The sequence below is a fragment of the Leopardus geoffroyi genome, chromosome B1 (assembly GCF_018350155.1).
Source record: "Leopardus geoffroyi isolate Oge1 chromosome B1, O.geoffroyi_Oge1_pat1.0, whole genome shotgun sequence".
In the NCBI taxonomy this organism is placed as follows: domain Eukaryota; kingdom Metazoa; phylum Chordata; class Mammalia; order Carnivora; family Felidae; genus Leopardus; species Leopardus geoffroyi.
The window spans coordinates 28,271,985-28,292,759 of NC_059327.1; the positions used below are offsets into that span (position 1 = coordinate 28,271,985).

A 20,775-nucleotide genomic window follows, 5' to 3' on the forward strand; every position below is an offset into this window, starting at 1 on the left:
GTGTCCAACTCTTGATTTTGGCTCAGGTCATCATCTCATAGTCATGGGAATGAGCCCTGTGTTGGGCTCTGTACTTAGCGTGGAGCCTATTTGCCAATCTCTTTCTCTGCCCCACTTCTGCTCTCTCTCTCTCTCTCAAAATAAATAAACATTTAAATTCAGCAATTCTATTATTGTTATTTTTTAACATAATAATACATTCATTCATAATTTAAAAAACTAAATGTAATGTGGTATCCTGCATTTGGGTACTAGAAGAGAAGAAAAACAATAGAAAAACTGGCAAAAGGTAGTTTGTAGCCTAGTTAACAGTACCGTACCAATGTTAGTCTCTGTTAGTCTTTTTATTTTATTATTTTTAACTTTTACTTTTTTACTGAAATATAATTGACAAATACAATATTAGTTTCTTAGTTTTGACAAATGTGTCATAGTGATGTGAAATGTTAATAGGGGGATGCTGAGTGAACTGTATACAGGAACTTTCTGTATTTTCTTTGTAACTTTTCTGTACATTTAAATTTATTACAAATTGGAAAAGTTTATTTTTTAAAAAAGAAAACATTAAGTGATAAAATATTGTCCAGAGAAAAGCCTAGCTCACACAATATGCTTTAATGAATTGATAATGTCTACAAATCAACTAGAAAAAAAAGAAAACACCAAAACGGCAAAGGATATAGCCAACTCACTAAATATTATTAATGAATATATGCAGAATGTTTAAACTCAGCAGTGACTGCAAAAATAACTGAATCATCAATGAGAAACTATTACATATAAGACTGGCAAAGATTTTTTAAAAAAAGTATACTATATATATTTTTTATATATATTTTTATGAAATATTTATTTATTTATTTATATCATTTATTTATATATAAAATATTTATATTTTATAAAAAAGTATACTATACTCTGACACACTGTGGATAGAAATGTCAATCAGTACAACCTTTCTCAGGATAACTGGGCATTACATATCAAAAGCTTTTACAGCTCCTAATCTTACTCCTAGGTAGGAATTAACCAATTAATTCACAGCAAATAATCATAGGCATAAAAATATACCTACAAGGATGATCAAAGTAGTATGTAAAACACAAAAACAAACAAACAAAAAGTAACTTATATCCCCAAATTTTAAAATTTGTTGTGCAAATAATGGTAAGGCTATATAGTAGAATACTGGGTAGTTATTCAAAAGGTTATTAGAGAAAAATACTTATTTAATGCAATTAAAAATGTTCACCTTATAATCAGTGAAAAAAGTGATATAGTATGTAAAGAATACATTTTAATTACAATTATACATGCATACTTGCACACATAAACAGAAGACGAGGTATAGATATACAAAAAAATTAACTGGTTATTAATGAGTTCTTTGGAGCTTCTTAGTATGCACCAGATTTTCTAAAATCAGGATGTATTGTTTTAATATAAAAATAAATTATGCTTTATTAATTTGATAATATTCGAGGCCTAAGCACATAAGGAATTATTCCAAAGGAAGCACTGGTTTTATGTGTACACACATCCTATATTACAAATCTGAGGATCCTGACTACCTACTCTGATTTTATTAGTCCTGGCAAAGCTAAATTTAACCATAAAAGTCTATCTTAACCAATTTGTTGATGCTTAAGATGTGGAAAGACTTATTTTTTTTCAATTTTGAGTAATTTTAGACTTTCAAAAAAGTTGCTAGTTTTGAAATTAGTTCAGAGGTCCTATATATACACGTGTATCCAGTTTTTCCAAATGTTAAACCTTAGATAAACATTGCAAAACTAAACACTGCTATGTTGTAATCTGCAATTAATGCAACACTGTGTCAACTATACTTCAATTAAAAAATAAAACAAAAAGAAATTAACATTGTGTAATACTATTAACTAAAAGAGTAGGAGTTTAGTGGGGCACCTGGGTGGCTCAGCTGGTTAAGTGTTTGGCTCAGGTCATGATCTCACAGTTTGTGAGTCTGAGCCTCACATCGGGCTCTGTGCTGACAGTGTAGAGCCTGCTTAGGATTCTCTCTCTGTCCCTCTCTCTCTGCCCCTTCTGTGCTCTCTGTCTCTCTCTCTCAAAAATAAATAAATAAAAACCTAAAAAAAATTAACAGTAGGAGTTTAGTAACTTTAGCTTAAGTCAGAATTCTGTAACCGATGTTTTGTGAAAAAAACACTTAAAGCACTGTGGTATTAATTATGGTCTAAACAAGAGGAAGAAAGAGAAAAGCGTCATTTAAGACAGAGAAAAAAATAAAGACAAAGATGATACAGGCTGAATTTGCTTACTTGGGACTTTTGTTTTATGTTGCATACCCTACTAAAGTCAGAAATAGGGGAAAATTTCAAATGACGATGATGACAGTAATATACGTATGATTTATTTTATATAATGCAACTTAAGTACACTAATAATTCAGACTGAAAGGAGAATATGTTTGGGTCAATTTAAAGCAACTAAATATAACATTTAGTATTTGTTTTATGCTACCTACCTTAAAAATTATAATACTTTCTACAGTAATGCTTTTACTGTGAGCATAATTCAAAGCAATGTCAACATGTCTAAATACATAAATTCCAAGAAGAGGATTTCCTAATATCTTGAATGTAGATGCTCTGGTACTTATCCCATTTTGATATATTTCAGCCACATCATTCTGAGTAAGTGCTAAAAAGCAGAAATGTTCTTCAAGTTCTCTGCCATGTCTTCCACTCTCACGCATCTCTGACCTAAAGCAAAACAAACTGTGTGTAAGTTAAGTGAGAATATTGACAGAATTTTCAAGGAGAAAATAAACATTTCGACTTACTGCAGTTAGAAAGCAAGAGAATCACTGATAACATTCAGAAGCACCACTATGCTGGGGCGCCTGGGTGGCTCAGTCGGCTGAGTGTCCGACTTTGGCTCAGGTCATGATCTCACGGTCTATGGGTTCGAGCCCTGCGTTGGGCTCTGCGCTGACAGCTCGGAGCCGGGAGCCTGCTTTGGATTCTGTGTCTCCCTCTCTCTCTGCCCCTCCCCTGCTGGCACTCTGTCTCTCAAAAATAAACATTTAAAAAAAGAATTTAAGAAGCACCACTAGTCTATTGTAACAAGTTAGGCTGAAAATCATCTAAGGAAAGAGTTCATGAAGTAGATAACTACTCATCCAGGATTATGGACTACATTCCGTATAGCCCAATGATAATAAGGGCTAACATTTCTTGAATGCTGCTAATATGCCCAATATGTTAAGACTTAACTTTTACATGCATTTTCCTAATTTTTTTCTGAACCCTTGAGCAATTGACTATTGTTATTTTTTAATTGCTGTTGTTATGCCCATTTTTTCCCTAGTCTCTCTAGCCCCTGTTATACTCATTTTAAAAATGAGGAATATGAAGTTCAGAGAATTAAACTTGCCAAAGCAGCAAGGTGACAGAGTTGTAATTATATATGGGAACTCTTGTCTGTTAAGTTCCAGAGCTCAAAGTCTCACCTATTTGTGCTATGGACGAAAGAACATACATTTTTCTTTTTTTATAAAGATTCTTTAACATGCATTTCCTAAATACATATAGAGACACATGTATGGTAAATTATTAGGGACATTCTCTATTTCTCAGGGATTCAGATAACAGCTGGAAAAAATAATCTAGGATTTGATTATAGTGTACTCCTAACACAAAAGTAAGAAAATTATGAATCCTACTCAAAACTGATTGTAATCTTAAGTACATACATTTTTTTTTATAATTTTTTAATTTTTAAATTCATTTTTGAGAGAGAGAGAGACAGAGTGTGAGCTGGGGAGGGGCAGAGAGAGAGGGGGACACAGAATCGGAAGCAGGCTCCAGGCTCTGAGCTGTCAGCACAGAGCCCGACGTGGGGCTTAAACTCATGAACCACGAGATCATGACCTGAGCCAAAGTCAGGCGCCTAACCCACTGAGCCACCCAGGTGCCCCTGAAGTATATACATTCTTGCAATTTTGACTGTACTCTGCAACAAGAACTACTTAAACATAGAAAACTTGTATCTCCCAATTGGCAGATTAGAAAGGGAATTTTATATGGCTTGTTCAGACGTAGCAGCAGCAACAACTGCCAAATCAGGTGATATAATAAAGAGGTTTGATCACTAGAATAGAATGGAAGTGGGATTCCAAATGATCATCACAGTGGAGAACCTCAGAACCTAAAAAGTAATGTGTATACCACAAAAACAAAATTATTCTTGAATACCACATGCTCCCAACAGTTCTCTGGAATGGCACTCACAGAGTCTGTACAAAGTATACCAAGCACACTGGCATATTGATGTTGATTTTATTTGTATGACTAACTGTTTACATTACACAGGACCAGAAAACACATAGTAACAGTTACAAGCAAGACTGACTGATTATATCATGACCACTCTGTCCCAGGTCCTGGAAATGGCAACCTTAACTTTCAACTCCATGTATCATCATCTCCTGCTCTTGCTTTCAACTTGATATCAGTAGATTCTATGAAACACTAAGATCTCCATGTTGATAAGGTTTAATTCTCACAGAAGAATTACATTTTTGTTTTCCCAATTTCTCAACTGGTTTTTCCTAGAATCTGGAACATCATAAGCTTTCTGAGCATACCTAGAAGGAATTCCCACATGGGTGTACTAACAACAACAGCACAAAGGATGGGAGGAAGGAAGGAAATGTTCATTGTTGCAAGGTTCTTAACACTACACACGAATATAACGTTATATGAAGGTATACCGCGTAAACCCTAGAGCAGGGTTTCACAGAAGTGGCACACACCATTGACATTTTGGGTCGAATAATTCTTTGTGTTACCTAGTCATCGTATCGGCTTAACATTATATCCTCTTAAAGGTCTGACTAAAATGTAAAAATATAACCTAGTAAAGATTTGACCCAGGACTCTAAAAACCTTTATAAAGTAGAAAATATTCCCAAGTTTTGTATTTGTTATTTTTTTATTGTTGTTCTTTATTTTAGAGAGAGAGGGGGAAAGAGAGAATCATAAGCAGGCTCCACGTTCGACATGGGGCTTAATCCCATGACCTTGGGATCATGACCTGAGCCGAAATCAAGAGTCAGACGTTCAACTGACTGAGCCAATGAGGCCCCACTTGTATTATTTATAATACTGATAAATACTTTCTTGTTTTCAATACATGTTTTCAAAATTACATCTGAAAAACATTTAGGATTACATATGATTTAGATAAAGGTGAGCAATAGAAAATTAGTCTATGGAAGTTTTTTAAAAATAATTTAATTCCACTGTAGTTAATATATAGTGCTGTATTAGTTTCAGCTGTACAATATAGCGATTCATAAATTTCATGTATTACTCAGTGTTCATCAAGATAAGTGTACTCATTTAAAAAAGGTTTATTTATTTATTTTGAGAGAGTATATGTGCACACATGCGTGCATGTGGGGGAGGGTCAGAGAGAGGGGTAGGGGAGAGAATCGCAAGCAGGCGCCACACTCAGTGTGCAGCCTGACACAGGGCTTGATCTCACGACCACGAGATCATGACCTGAGTTGAAATCAAGAGTCGGACATTTAACTGACCAAGCCACCCAGGCACCTCAGATGAGTGTTCTCTTAATTTCCTTCGCCTATTTCACCCATCCCCCCACCACCTCCCCTCTGGTTTTTGTTCGCTATAGTTCAGAGTCTGTTTTTTGGTTTGTCTTTTTTTTTTGTTTCTTTGTTTTACTTCTTAAATTCCACATTATGAATGAAATTCTATGGTATCATTTCTCTGACTTGACTTAATTTGCTTAGCTTTATACTCTCTAGATCCATCCATGTTGTTGAAAATGGCAAGACTGCACTCTTTTGGCTGAGTAATATTCCATTGTATATACACCATATCTTGTTTATCCACTCATCTTTCAATGGATACTTGGGCTGCTTCCATAGTTTGGTTGTTGTAAGCAATAAGCAAAGGCTGCATATACCCATCTGAATTAATGTTTTCCTATTCTTTGGGTAAATACCTAGTAGTGCAATTGTTGGATTGTAGGGTAGGTCTATTTGTAACTTTCTGAGGAACCTCATACCATTTTTCCAGAGTGGCTGCATCAATTTACATTCCCACCAACAGTGCAAGAGGGTTCCCCTTTCTCCACATCCTTGCCAACACCTGTTTCTTGTGTTGTTGATATTAGCTATTCTGATAGGTGTGTGGTGATATCTCAATTGTAGTTTTGATTTGCATTTCCCGGATGATGAGTGATGTTGAGCATCTTTTCATCTGTCTGTTGGCCAGCTATATGTCCTCTTTAGAGAAGTGTCTGTTCATGTGTTCTGCCCATTTTTAAATTGGAATATTTATTTTTCCAGTGTCTTTAGAAGTTTTTTTAAAAGGCTGGCTCTTCAGAGTTATCAGACACTAGGAGCTATGTCAATTTATTACATGACAGAAGCTCTGAGTCTCAAGACTTCCATTTCAAATACCACAGGTTAAATAAATTTGAATAGTCTTTTGTGTTTGTAGTAACATGTAATCAAATAAGAATATAAAGATCTAATACATACAATGTGACTTATTACTGAGAGAGAGAAGCTAAAGAGACCCCATTTTTTTTAATGTTTATTAATTTTTGACAGAGAGAGAGACAGAGCATGAGTGGGGGAGGGGCAGAGGGAGAGGGAGACACAGAATCCGAAGCAGGCTCCAGGCTCAGAGCTGTCAGCACAGAGCCCGATGTGGGGCTTGAACTCACAAACTGTGAGATCAAGACCTGAGCCGAAGTCAGACACTCAACTGACTGAGCCACCCAGGCACCCCATGAGATCCCATTTTTAGAAAGGATCTGCCTCTGCTGTTTTTCTGCGAGGCCCCATTTACTCATGTTCTATATTTTTGCATCTCAATAAACCAAAGAAGCTATGTTCCCACCCTAAGTGGGAAACAAGAAGGTTAATCATTCTAGGAGTTTTGTCCTAGGCCCCCAAACATCTGATTACATCTGAGACTCAGATCCTAAACATGTTCCAGGACATTAGCTTCAAACAAACCTTCGCCAAATTTTGGCATCAAAATCCTTACCTTTGGGGTGCCTGGGTGACTCAGTTGGTGAAGTGTCTGACTCTTGGTTTTGGCTCAGGTCATGACAATTGGTGAGTTCAAGCCCCACATCGGGCTCTGTGCTGGCAGTGTGGAGTCTGCTAGGGATTCTCTCTCTCCCTCTCTGCCCCTCCCCGCTTGTGCTCTGTCTCTCTCTCAGAATAAATAAACACATGAAAAAAAAATCCTTACCTTCGATGATCAGAAAATAACACCTATTATTCACCTGTCACTTGCCTTTGATTAAATCCTACCCTGGACTCCTGTAAGAAAATATACCTTCTACCCCTTTCCAGTATAAATGCTAACCCCAAGGGATGAGACTCATTCTCCATCTGCTGTATTCTGCCTGTTACCTAATGCTATTCAATACACTCTTTTTTTTCACTTCCTGGCTGACATTTGATTTCCATCCTGCCCAAAGCCAAGCATCCTCTTGGATGGTCCTGCAGGACCCCTCTCCAGGGTCGAGGACCCAGCCTGCCTGCATCATTACCAAGAAGCAGGCAGATTCTATGCCAACATGATATTTATATTATCTTAAATATAAAAAATACCTAACAGTTAAGAATAATTTTCCAGAAATATTTTCTTCTGTTTTTATGCCACAATGCTGATGAGGGAGGAGTGTCACAATCTGTCAGCCCCTGTATCCTACACATACTTAAAGCTCTGAAGTGCAAAGTTCAAAAACAACTCAGTAGTCAAATGTTGAATCTGCAGATATACTCTTGGTTGTGCGTTGATCATTATTTTTTTAGCCACTATTTGATTATACATTAATTAAATAAATGTAAAAGACTTATTAGCTAAGAAAATTCACATGGATAGAGATGTATAAGTTAACACAGCACAACAAATGAGTGGTAGAAACAAGATATGATCTGGATATCTTCTGGAAGACCATGAACTTAGAACTGATGGTGTGCTACCATGATGTTTATCTACTGAAATTAACTACTACGGAGTACAAGGTATAAGTGCCTCAGACAGAATGCCCAAGTCACAGTTGATTACATTATACAGAATAGATTCCAAGATGCCGTGTATATAATAGGTAGTGAATTTTTTTGAGTAAATGAAATACTTTTGAAGTATATCATTATCTCAAAGTTTAAGTGGAAATAAAAGAATGCTATTTACTTAGCTACTAGGGTATGTGGAGGAGAGAATGAGAGTATTCAGTTAAGTATGTGCTTTAGGAAATACTTAAATAAAATGAAGTAACTGGTTTTGGAGGGCTGGAAAAAGAATTTAAATGTTTTCAAATCCATCAGATTGCTGACAGGTGATCAATGTCTAGCTGGCAAAAAGCAGAATACATGAAATGAAGCATAGTCAAGCTAAGAAAAATGGGGATTTAACTAAGTTTACAGAAGTACATCTTTGATTCAAGGGTAGTGATGTCACAAAGACAGTGGAGTAGCAGACCCCACCCTCTGGCCCCCTAAGAAAAGATCAACAATTACATAGCTACCTACAAACAGAAACAGCTCTGGCAGAGCTTTGGCGTTCACTTAAGAAACTGCAGCAACATGGTGGCACAAAAAAAAACTGAGAGTAATTGCACAAAAAGGGAAGGACGAACAGCTTCAGTTTGCCTGTATCAGCGCACAAATCAAGCTGGCATTGCTCGGTCCCAAAAGGGTATTTCCCAGGTAAAAAAGAGTTCCCCTCACCAGAAAAGTGAGAGTGAGGTGAGTAACCAGCTTCCCTACCCCTCTGGGGCACTTCACGAAGGATCAAGGATCTGCTTTGGTTTTACCCACCCAGAGAATGGCAAAGCTGAGACATATAGAGACTGCTGGGAACAAGGAAGAAAAGCAGAGGCTACCTGTAGCAGCCATACAACAGGAGCAACCACCTTCCTACTGACTTGTTCAACAAACACTAGCAGCTTTCACTACTGAAGAAACCAACGGCCACAAAGCTGTGGCATACCCCTGCAAATTTCACTAGTTTCAGACCCACCTATTTATATTTGCTGACACCAGCTGCCCAAGTCTCTCTACCCACTTTCTGCCAGCAGCCAGCCAAAGACCCTCTGGCTCCGAGAGTGTAACACACCCATGTAGACTCCGGCAGCTGACATTCACCAACATGCAGGTGCTCAGGGCAAGCCCCCTCCAGTTGTGTACTTATATGCTGCTGGGTAAACAGCTGTCACCAGCCTAAAATGCTGTGTGCACACCATGCAGAGATCCTGCAGCCACATCAGACCACATCCATAGTGAAGGCTCCTACGGCTGCATGTGGGGCCAGATTAAGCCCTGTCTTCTGTCGCTGGCCTATACCCACTCCCAACTATGCACCTGCATACCCTCTGGCCCAATCTCCATCACGGACTTCCACATTGCTATGTGTCCAGGGCAAGATCCAACCAACATGGTAGTGAACACAGCCAGATCCAGCTGCCAGTACACATGCTGGTGGCTTGCCTGTGCTGCCTGTCCTGACTTCCACCATTACATGTGTTAGCAGCTGACCCCTGTTACAACATAGGCACCTGCAACTGAGTGTGTGCGCATGACAGACTCAGGCCACTACTGCTGCTTGCTCTGGTCCCTAGCTGACGGACCAGGAGAAGACACTGAGAACCCCAAGAGCTCATGCAATGAGCTCACCAAGGTGAATTCACCAAGGTGAATGTCTGGCAACGCTCACCAAGGACCACAAAACTGCCAATACTCTGCAGGCCAAGACCTAATCCAATGAGTTGCCATCCACCCCCTCAGATCTGGAGCTACCATAAGCCGTGGTACCCTGCCCCCACTTGCAGGTAAGGTCTACACTTACCAACGTTCAATGTATAAAGTCTGGAAGAGGTGACCACTTCTTCAAATTCACAGACACCTATGCAAAGCTATGAGGATTATGAAGAATCAGGGAAACATGACTCCACCAAAGGTATATAGTAAACCTCTAATAACTGGCACAAAGAAATGGAGATAAAGAATTTGCCCTACTAAGAATTCAAACTTTCTCTACACATTCAACATAGTATTGAAGTCCTACCTAGAAGAATTAGGCAAGAAAAAGAGATAAAAGGCATCCAAATTGGAAAAGAAGGCATCCAAATTGGAACTGTCACATTTGCAGATGGCTTGATATTATATACAGAATATCCTAAAGACTCCACCAAAAAACTCTCAGAACTAATAAATGAATTCAGCAAAGTTGCAGGACACAAAATCAATATACGGAAAATTGTTACACTTCTATAAGCTAAAAACAACTATCAGGAAGAGAAGAGGGGTGCCTGGGTGACTCAGTCAGATAAGCATCTAACTCTTTATTTATTTATTTATTTATTTATTTATTTATTTATTTATTTATTTTTGGGACAGAGAGAGACAGAGCATGAACAGGGGAGGGGCAGAGAGAGAGGGAGACACAGAATCGGAAACAGGCTCCAGGCTCTGAGCCATCAGCCCAGAGCCTGACGCGGGGCTCGAACTCACGGACCGCGAGATCGTGACCTGGCTGAAGTCGGACGCTTAACCGACTGCGCCACCCAGGCGCCCTAAGCATCTAACTCTTGATTTTGGCCCAGATCATGATCTTACGGTTGTGAGATGGAGCCCAGTGCGGGGGCTCTGTGCTGAGCATGGAGTCTGCTTAAGATTCTCTCTCTCTCACTCTTAAAAACTGAGAACAAACTGAGGGTTGATGGGGGGTGGGAGGGAGGGGAGGGTGGGGGGTGGGTATTGAGGAGGGCACCTTTTGGGATGAGCACTGGGTGTTGTATGGAAACCAATTTGACAATAAATTTCATATATTGAAAAAAAAAAAGATTCTCTCTCTCTCCCTCTGCCCCTCCCCTGCTCACATGCTCTCTAATGAAAATAAAAAATAAATAAAATTTTTTTAAAAAATCCCATTTACAACTACATTATAAAGAAGAAAATACCTAGAAATAAATTTAATCAAGGAGGGGAAAGACCTGTACACTGAAAACTATTAAGACACTATTGTCACTATTAAGACAAAGTGAAGAACTCACAAATAAAAAGATATTCCACGCTCATGAAATTAGAAAAATTAACATTTTTCAAATGTCCATACAACCCAAGGCAATCTACAATTGAATGCAATCCCTACCGAAATTTCAATGGCATTTTTCATAGAAATAGAATAAATAATCCTAAAACTTATATAGAACCACAAAGACCCCAAATAGTCAAAGTAATTGTGAGAGAGAAGAACAAAGCTGGAAGCACAATGCTCCCTGATTTCAATGATAATATAAAGTTATAGTAATCAACACAGCATGGTACTAGCATAAAAACAGACATATAAATCAATGGAACAGAATAGAGTCTGGAAATAAACCCAGGCATATGTGGTCAATTGATTTATGACAAAGGAGTCAAGAACATACAATGGGAAAAGGACAGTCTCTTCAATAAATGGTGTTGGGAAAACTGGACAGCTATATGCAAAATAGACTACTTTCTTACACCACTCATAAAAATTAACTCAAAACAGATAAAAGACCTGACTGTAAGACCTGAAACCATAAATCTCCCAGAAGAAAACATAAGCAGTAAGCTCCTAGACATCAGTCTTGGCCATGATTTTTTGGATCTAACTCCAAAAGCAAAGGCAACAAAAGCAAAATAAAGAATCGGGACTATATCAAACTAAAATACTCTGCACAGCAGAAAGAACCAACAAAAGGAAAAGACAACCTACGGAGTAGGAGAAAGTATTTACAAGCCATGTATCTAGTAAGGGGTTAATATCCTAAAATACATAAGGTACATAACAACTCAAAAGCAAAAACACAATCTGATTAAAAAATGGGCAGGGCGCCTGGGTGGCTCAATCAGTTAAACATCTGACTTGAGCTCAGGTAATGATCTCGAGGTTCATGAGATCGAGCCCTGCATCGGGCTCTGTGCTGACAGCTCAGAGCCTGGAGCCTGCTTCAGATTCTGTGTCCTCCTCTCTCTCTCTGCCCCTCCCCCACTCATGCTCTGTCTCTCTCTCTCTCTCTCTGTCAAACATAAACATTAAACAAATTTTTTTTAAATTTTTTTTTTCAACGTTTATTTATTTTTGGGACAGAGAGAGACAGAGAATGAATGGGGGAGGGGCAGAGAGAGAAGGAGACACAGAATCGGAAACAGGCTCCAGGCTCTGAGCCATCAGCCCAGAGCCCGACGCAGGGCTCGAACTCACGGACCGCGAGATCGTGACCTGGCTGAAATCAGACGCTTAACCGACTGCGCCACCCAGGCGCCCCAAACAAATTTTTTTTAAATAGGCATAGAACTTTAATGGACATTTTCCTAAAGAAAATCTACTAATGGCCAACAAGTACATGAAAAGGTAGGTGCTCAACATCACTAAGCATCAGGGAAATGCATATCAAAACCCAATGAGACACTGTCTAATATCTGTTAGAATGGCTATTCTCAAAAAGACAAGATAAAGAGTGCTGGTGAGGATGTGGAGGAAATGGAACCCTGATGCATTGTTAATGGGAACATAAATTGGTGCAGTCACTATGGAAACCAGTATGGAGAGTCCACGAAACATTAAAAATAGAACTACTATATGATCAAGCAATCCCACTTCTGGGTATGTATCTGAAGGAGATGAACTTGCTATCTTAGAGAGGTATCTGTATCCACCATGTTCACTGCAGCATTACTCACAATAGCCAAGACATGGAAACAACTTAAGTATCCATCAACACATGAATTGATAAATATAGGGTATACACACACACCCACACCATAGAATACTATTCACCAATAAAACAAAGGAAATCCTTCAGTTTGTGACGTAATAAGAATGGACCTTGAGGGCATTATGTTAAGTGAAGTAAGTCAGAGAAAGACAAATACCATTTGATCTGACTTACATGTGGAATCTAAAAACATCAAATTCATAGAAACAGAGAATAGAATGGGAGTTGCCAGGCCTAGGGTGTAGGGGAAATGGGGAGATGTTGGTCAAGGGTACAAACTTTCAGTTAAAAGACTAATAAGTTTGGAGGATCTATGGGACAGCATGGTGACTACAGTTAACAATATTGTATTGTATATTTGAAAGCTGCTATGAGAAAAGAGCTTTAATATTCTCACCGTAAAAACAAAACAAAATGGTTTATGATGTGAGGTAAAAGAGGAGTTAACTAACCTTACTGTGGTAAACATTTCATAACCTATGTATTAAATCATCACATTATATACTTTAAATTTACACAATGTTATATGTTAATCATATTTCAATAAAGCTAGAGGGAAAATGTTTTAATATTTATTTTGAGAGTGTGAGTGGGGGAGGGGCAGTGTGAGAGGGAGAGAGAGAATCTCAAGTGGGGGTCAATCCCACAAACTCTGAGATCATGACCTAAGCCAAAATCAAGAGTCGGATGGTTAACCCACTGAGCCACCCAGGAGTCCTGGAAAAAATAATTTCTAACTCACACAAGAAGTCTGGAGATGATAAAGGCAGGTATTAGTTTTCTATTGCTGCTAGAACAAATTACCACAGATTCAGTGGATTAAAACAAATCAAGTTTATTTTATTTTATTTTTTATTTTTTTATTTTTGGGACAGAGAGAGACAGAGCATGAACGGGGGAGGGGCAGAGAGAGAGAGGGAGACACAGAATCGGAAACAGGATCCAGGTTCTGAGCCATCAGCCCAGAGCCCGACGCGGGCCTCGAACTCACGGACCGCGAGATCGTGACCTGGCTGAAGTCGGATGCGCAACCGACTGCGCCACCCAGGCGCCCCTCAAGTTTATTTTATAGTTAAGTAAGACGTAAGTCCAATGTAGGTCTCATCAGGTTAAAATAAAGGTGGCATTTGAACTGTGTTCCTGTCTCAAGCTCTGGGGGAGGATCTCTTCACTTGTTGGCAAAATTTACTTGCAGACGGAGCACTAATATCCTATTTCCTTTCTAGCTGTTTGCTGAATGCTGCTCCCAGGTTCTAGAAGTTACCAGCATTCCTTGAGTCATAACACCTTTCCTCCATCTTGAAAGCCAGGAAAAGCAGGCTGAATCCCTCTGAAATTTTTCCTGTCTCCTCTCTGACCCATTCTGCCTTCCTCTTACATTTCTAAGAGCTCATATCGCGAAACTGCGCTCACGCAGGTAATCCAAGATAATCACCCATCTGCAGGTTTGTGATCGCAATCAGATCTGCAAAGTCTTTGTTGTTATGTAAAATAACATATTCACAGATTCTAAGAATCAAGATGTGGGCATTTTTGGGGATGCACTGTGCTGCCTACTGAAGGCAGATTCTGAATTTACTCAGTTCCCCCAAAATATTAAGGATTCAAGTTTCTTTGCTTTGACTCTCCTTACTGCTGTCTATAGCTTTACTTTTATCTTTGGCTCCTCTAAGTCTTAAGAAGGCTGCCAAGCAGCAACTAGACCTATAGCTTCCTTGTTTGCGGTCCTTAATAGAGACACTGCCTTCATCTCAGGATTTCCAGGCAGGTCTCATACAGTATCCTAGTGAACCATACAGACCAGGCCTGTACATCAGTAAACCAATAAAGGAGAACAGGACAAAAAAAATAGTTTAAATTATGTAAGATGATTTAGAATTGTTAGAAAGACTATAGTCTACTAACTTGGTTACCCTTTGCACACACCCTTCTTCTAACACATATACTTTCAAAAATGCTTAGGCTCACACAAAACCCTTCAACCTACCTCACAAAAAGGGAACAAGCCAAAATGTCATCCAGTTACTGCATCTAACTTCAGATCCATGATCTGACTAACATGCCTTCATTTCCAACAGGTCTGGATATAGATCCCTATAGTTAACATCCATTAAGGTAATACAGCTATAAGATTATTATCTACACCCAAAATACATTGGTAAAAGGAAAAAAATAGGATAACTACAATTAAATTCAGAAAAGTAAACAATGATACAGCAGTGGTCAGTGTCAACTGGCCCTTAGCACACAGTATGTCCTTTTGAAAAGAAGCAGCTAGTATTCTTTACCCTCAAAATTCTAAAGGCTAGTAACCATAGCAAGATCACGGTTAGACAATGGTTGCAATTAGGACTTTGTCTCCTGGCAACAAGCCTCTAAATCTTCCCATCTTCCAAGGCTCTGAATTTGGAATGGCCTTTACCTACTGCATTCCAATTAGAAACTATCCATTTCTTCCCCCAAATTGCATTTAAAAAATACCTTTACTGTATAAACCTGCGTAGTTTCCATTTACCCAGTAGAAAATACTTAAAGAAGGTATCGAGAAGGTTGAAAGTATGTGCTCTATAGCACACTTATCTCCCGTTAAATCTCTTTTCTAATCCCAAATTCAAACTAACTTCAGAAAAGATGAATTCTTTACCTCAATCTAATTTTATGAGGCTGACCTGTGAAACCACATGAAGAAAGAATCTTTCTTACCAAATCTGCAATCTGAATGTTTAAGGTCTTTTGGGTCTAAGTAGGACATGGTCAGGGCACTTCAATATCCTCAAATTTCTGTATAATTTCCTTCCAAATCACAGCCTCAGGAAGCAAATGGTTATGCCCCAAAGTATAAGGGAATATCACCAACATCTCAAGTTGGCACCCTTACTGCCCTCTCTCCAAATTAAATCCATAGTACACAATCTCTTACTTGCCAGTACCCCTGTCCCAGTACGAAATTCAGTATCAGCTGGAATGCTGTTGGCATCAAGCACAGAAACTTGTTCAAACTGGCTTAAAAATAAGTTGACTTCTTATAACAAGAAATTCAGAAATCTTGCAGCTTTTATCAGGGTTGACAGATTCTGTGGCTCCAGATGTCATCAAGGATCCAGGTTTTTTCCTTCTCTTTGTCCTGCTGTCCTCAGCTTTAGGGTCGTCCTAACACTAGTCTCTTTATTACCTCAGTGGTGCTATCAGTAGCTTAAGCAAAATGCTTCCTTGTTCACATCAGATTGGCTTCTCTTTCCTAGAGACCCCCACGTCAACCCATCTTCAGTGTGTTACTGACCCAAACTGATTTAGTTCAGTCCACCCTTGGAATCAATTACCGTTAAAGTAAATGAAGTAAACCACGGACGGCTCAGACTACATCTGGGGTGAAACAGAAATGGAGATGTCAAGTACTAATTCAACGATAACATTAAGTTGGGTACTGACAATCTTTAAAATGACATCCTTTCAATAAATTTGAAATGTTTAAAAGTAATATTAAAACAAAAAGGGTCAAACTGATACAAATAAGGCAATGGCCTTAAGAATAATTCAATTTCTCTTTTACCCATTAATACCAGCTCAAGTTTAATTCTTTAAAGCATCTCTTAAAATTCTTAAGAATAATCAGTCCCTCATCTGTGCACCTGTATGTTTATGATAACGCTGTATTTTATATTTAGCTGTATGTGTTCTAAACTAGAATGTGAACTCTTTAAGGCTGAGGAAAAAACACTCATTTTCTCTGAGGGTATCAAAAATAGTGTCTGACACAATAGGCACTCAGATGTTTAATGAATGATCGAATACATAGATGTTTAGATTATTAACGCTTTCACCTATTTCACATTTAAGAAGTGATAGATGGAATGGAGATAAGAAGTGGAAATTAGTGTCCTTTTGGAGATACTTGCTTTTGCTGAGCCCATAGACATATTAACTCCTCTAAGGTGAGTGATAAAAAGAAAAGCCAGAAGCAGTCAATGTTACTATACCTTTTCTTTTCATTCTATTATTTTCTTCTGCTAACCATTCTTTTTTAAAGTTTATTTTTATTGTTTTAATTTGCATCCAAGTTAGCATATAGTACAACAATGATTTCTGGAGTAGATTCCTTAATGCCCCTTACCCATTTAGCCCATCCCCCTCCAGTAACCCCTCCAGTAACCCTCTGTTTGTTTTCCATATTTGGGAGTCTCTTATGTTTTGTTCCCCTCCCTGTTTTTTATTATTTTTGCTTCCCTTCCCTTATGTTCATCTGTTTTGTATCTTAAAGTCCTCATATGAGTGAAGTCATTTATTTGTCTTTCTCTGACTAATTTCACTTAGCATAATACCTTCCAGTTCCATCCACGTAGTTGTAAATGGCAAGATTTCATTCTTTTTGATTTCTGCTAACCATTCTTATTTATTTTTCCTTTTATTTTATTCCCATTTGTGCCTTAAGGTTAATTAAGGGCCCTTTAAAACCTATGGATTTTTAAAATATGAAATAAAAATTTGTGCTCACTTCAGCAGCACATACACTAAAACTGGAATGATACAGAGAAGATTAGTATGGCCCCCTGTGCAAAGATGATATGCAAATTGGTGAAACATTCCACTTAAAAAAAAAAAAAAGAAAGAAAAATTTGACTTAATTTAACAATTAAGTGCCCACTGTGTTGCCAGTTTCATGCTATGGACATAAACACAAATGAGATAAAACTCACAATGCAGGAGAATCTGACAAAACCAATATTTGTAGTAAGAAAAATGAGTATAAAGTACTATGGGAAACAAATGAGTTTGTCTAATTGGGCAAATACCTAAGAAACCAATAAATCTATATTGTTGGTTATTTTTTTTTTTTATTAAATTTTTTTTTTTTTTCAACGTTTATTTATTTTTGGGACAGAGAGAGACAGAGCATGAACGGGGGAGGGGCAGAGAGAGAGGGAGACACAGAATCGGAAACAGGCTCCAGGCTCTGAGCCATCAGCCCAGAGCCCGACGCGGGGCTCGAACTCACGGACCGCGAGATCGTGACCTGGCTGAAGTCGGACGCTTAACCGACTGCGCCACCCAGGCGCCCCTATATTGTTGGTTATTTGCAATGTTCTTACATGTCTTGTTGCATGGTTCTAATTTCTCTGCTAACTTTAAGAGGTAAATTAAGTGTTGGGCAGGGGGGCATTACAAAAAAGGGTAAAATTTTAAAAAGCCTAAAAGAACCAAAATCAAAGAGCAATACCAGGAATTAATTTTTGATCAAATTATTACTTCAATTTGGAAGTGGCAGGATATATCCAGTCCATTCTACTTTTGCTCAAAACTGTGGTTTCTAGATGAAAGAATATGCTATCAACTATATCTGTCATTCCCACCAATTCTCTCAAAGTGATACCAGGGGGTATGTATGTTTGAGTCAAGAGTAATTAATTTTAAAACAAAAAAAGAAACAAAAAACATTCCAAAATGAGTTCTAAGTATGGGTCTTGCATCAAACTACAGTTAGGTTTTACATTAAATGCAAATTGATAAAGAAGAAAAATTCAGAAAATGAAAAAGCTATATTGTATTCACATAAGATCTAGACCTATAAATGCAAAATGTTTATAATGAGAAATTGCATATGCTTTTCTTCTTTCTTATCAAAACAACATAATGGATTATGCCTTCCGAAAAAGTACAAGTAGTACTTTTGAAAAATTAATATCAGAAATAGTTGTATACCTGAAACTAATGTAAATACTATGTGTTAACTACACTCAAAAGTTTTTCAGAAGAAAAAAAATAGTGGCTCTAGTGGAATAGCTGCAAATAGCCAGATATAATCTTGCCAAATTAAAACATCAACTAAGTTTCTGAATGGTTGAGTCAAGGAAAAAAAAGTTATTTTTCTAAATTCTTTTTTAAATTTTTTAAATGTTTGTTTATTTTTGAAAAAGAGAACACAAGTGGGGGGAAGAGTAGAGAGAGAGGGAGACACAGATTCTGAAGCAGGCTCCAGGCTCTGAGCTGTCAGCACCTGACTCGGGGCTCAAACTCACAAGCTCTGAGATCATGACCTGAGCCGAAGTCAGATGCTCAACCGACTGAGCCACCCAGGTGCCCCCATTTTTCTGAATTCTTTAACTGCTGTTTTATATTATGCAGGAGGCACAAAGAATCTATAAAATGGCTGCTCAATAAATGTGTTGATATATGCTTCTGAAAAATTTATCAGGATTAAAAAACTACAAGTGTCTGAAATCTGGCTACGTTAACCTGTAAAATTTATTAACCAAAATATCACACTTAGCTCTTCACTATTACACAAGGCCATGAGAAGCCAATAAAATAATGAATAAATAATCTCTGTACTTATTTTTTTAGTGGTACTTACCAAATCTCAAATGGTAAAAATTACTAATTTATATAAAACTTTATAGTAAAAATGAAAAAAAATCTCAACTTTTAGGTCATAATAACTTACCTCTTAGAAGTAAATTTTTTTTCCAGATCCTCATTGTGAACCAGTTTTGTATCCCCAAACTGCCATGATGATTGTAGATCACAGCCTACATCAAGCCGGCACTGGTTAAGAGTATCATGTATGAAACTATACTCTCTAGTGTTGGTGCAACAAGGTGACAAGTAAGCTAAAGATAAAGAAAAGGGCAAGTGGTTATTTGACTTTAAAATTACATCTTTGTACATCTACACAATGACATATAATATCAAAACCAGAAAAATAATATTGGTACAATCCACAGATCTTAAGATTTTATCAGTTTTACATATACTTGTGTTTGTGTGTATAGTTCTATGCAATTTTACCATATGTATAGATTCATGGCAACCACTATAATCAAGATTCATCACCACAAAGATCTCCCTTACTGTTTTATAAACAGAATCATACTGATAACCCTATTCCCCTTCTCTGCCTCTAAGTCTTGAAAACTACTCATCTGTTCTCCATATTCTATACCTTTGTCATTTCAAGAATGTTTTGTTAAGTAGAATTTTGTATTTGTGACCTATGGACATTGGCTTTTCTCATTCAAGATAATCCCTTTGAGATCCAACTAAGTTGTTATTTCAGTAGATGGTTTCTTTTTATTGCTAAGTATTCCATGGTATGGATGTACCATAGTCTAACCATCCACTCACTGTAAACATAGGTGGTAGCCAATTTTTGGCTATTCCAAATAAGGCTGCTATGAACATTTGTGTATGGTTTTTGTGTGGACCTAAGTTTTCACTTCTCTGGGATATGCCCAAAAGTGCAATTTCTGGGTTATATGATAATTGCACGTTTGGTGTTTTTAAGAAACTATCAAACTGTTTTTCAAAGAGTGGCTGAGCTATCTTACATTTCCACTGGTTATATGACTGATTTGGTTTCTCCATATCTTTGCTAACATTTAGCATTGTTATTCTTTTAATTTTAGCTGTTTCATCAAATGAGTAGTGGTATATTATTGTGGTTTCCATTTCCTTAATGGCTATGATGTTGAACATCTTTTTATATGCTCATTTGCTGTCTGTACATCCTCTTTAGTGAAATGTCTGTTCATGTTTTTTTCCTTACTATTGGAATGTCTTTTTCTTACTATTGAATTTGCAAAGCACTTTACATGTTCAAGATCTGAGTTCTTCTTAGATACATGATTTACAAGTGTGGACGAGGATGTGGAGAAAAAGGAACCCTTGTGCACTGTTGGTGGGAATGTTAGTTCTTCAAAAAATTAAAAACAGAAATACCATATGATTCAGTAATTCCACTACTGGGTTTTTACCCCCAAAAATGAAAACACAAATGTGAAAAGATACATGAACCCCTATGTTTAGCGCATCATTATTTACAATAGCCAAGGTATGGGAGAAGCCCAAGTGTCCAATGATAGATGAGTGGATAAAGATGTGGTATATAGGGGTGCTTGGGTGGCTCAGTCGGTTGAGTGTCTGACTTCGGCTCACGTCATGATCTCACAGCTCATGGGTTCCAGCCCCGCGTCAGGCTCTGTGATGACAGCTCAT

The 20,775-nt window shown here is 37.7% G+C and overlaps 1 protein-coding gene and 1 non-coding gene across 4 annotated transcripts in view; one reads left to right on the forward strand and one right to left on the reverse strand.

Moving 5' to 3' along the window:
• TEX15 (testis expressed 15, meiosis and synapsis associated) overlaps positions 1 to 20,775 on the reverse strand; it is a 101,714-nt gene that overhangs the window by 32,334 nt on the left and 48,605 nt on the right. For all 3 annotated transcript variants that reach the window (XM_045456123.1, XM_045456106.1, XM_045456116.1), the window contains exons 4-5: positions 19,226 to 19,391; positions 2,507 to 2,744 (exon numbers count right to left, since the gene is read on the reverse strand). In XM_045456123.1, coding sequence (XP_045312079.1) covers positions 2,507 to 2,744; positions 19,226 to 19,391 — 404 coding nt within the window. The remainder of the gene's footprint in view (positions 1 to 2,506; positions 2,745 to 19,225; positions 19,392 to 20,775) is intronic.
• Positions 17,271 to 17,378, forward strand: LOC123596563. The gene has a single exon (XR_006711738.1). It is a non-coding gene; the product is annotated as a U6 spliceosomal RNA (small nuclear RNA).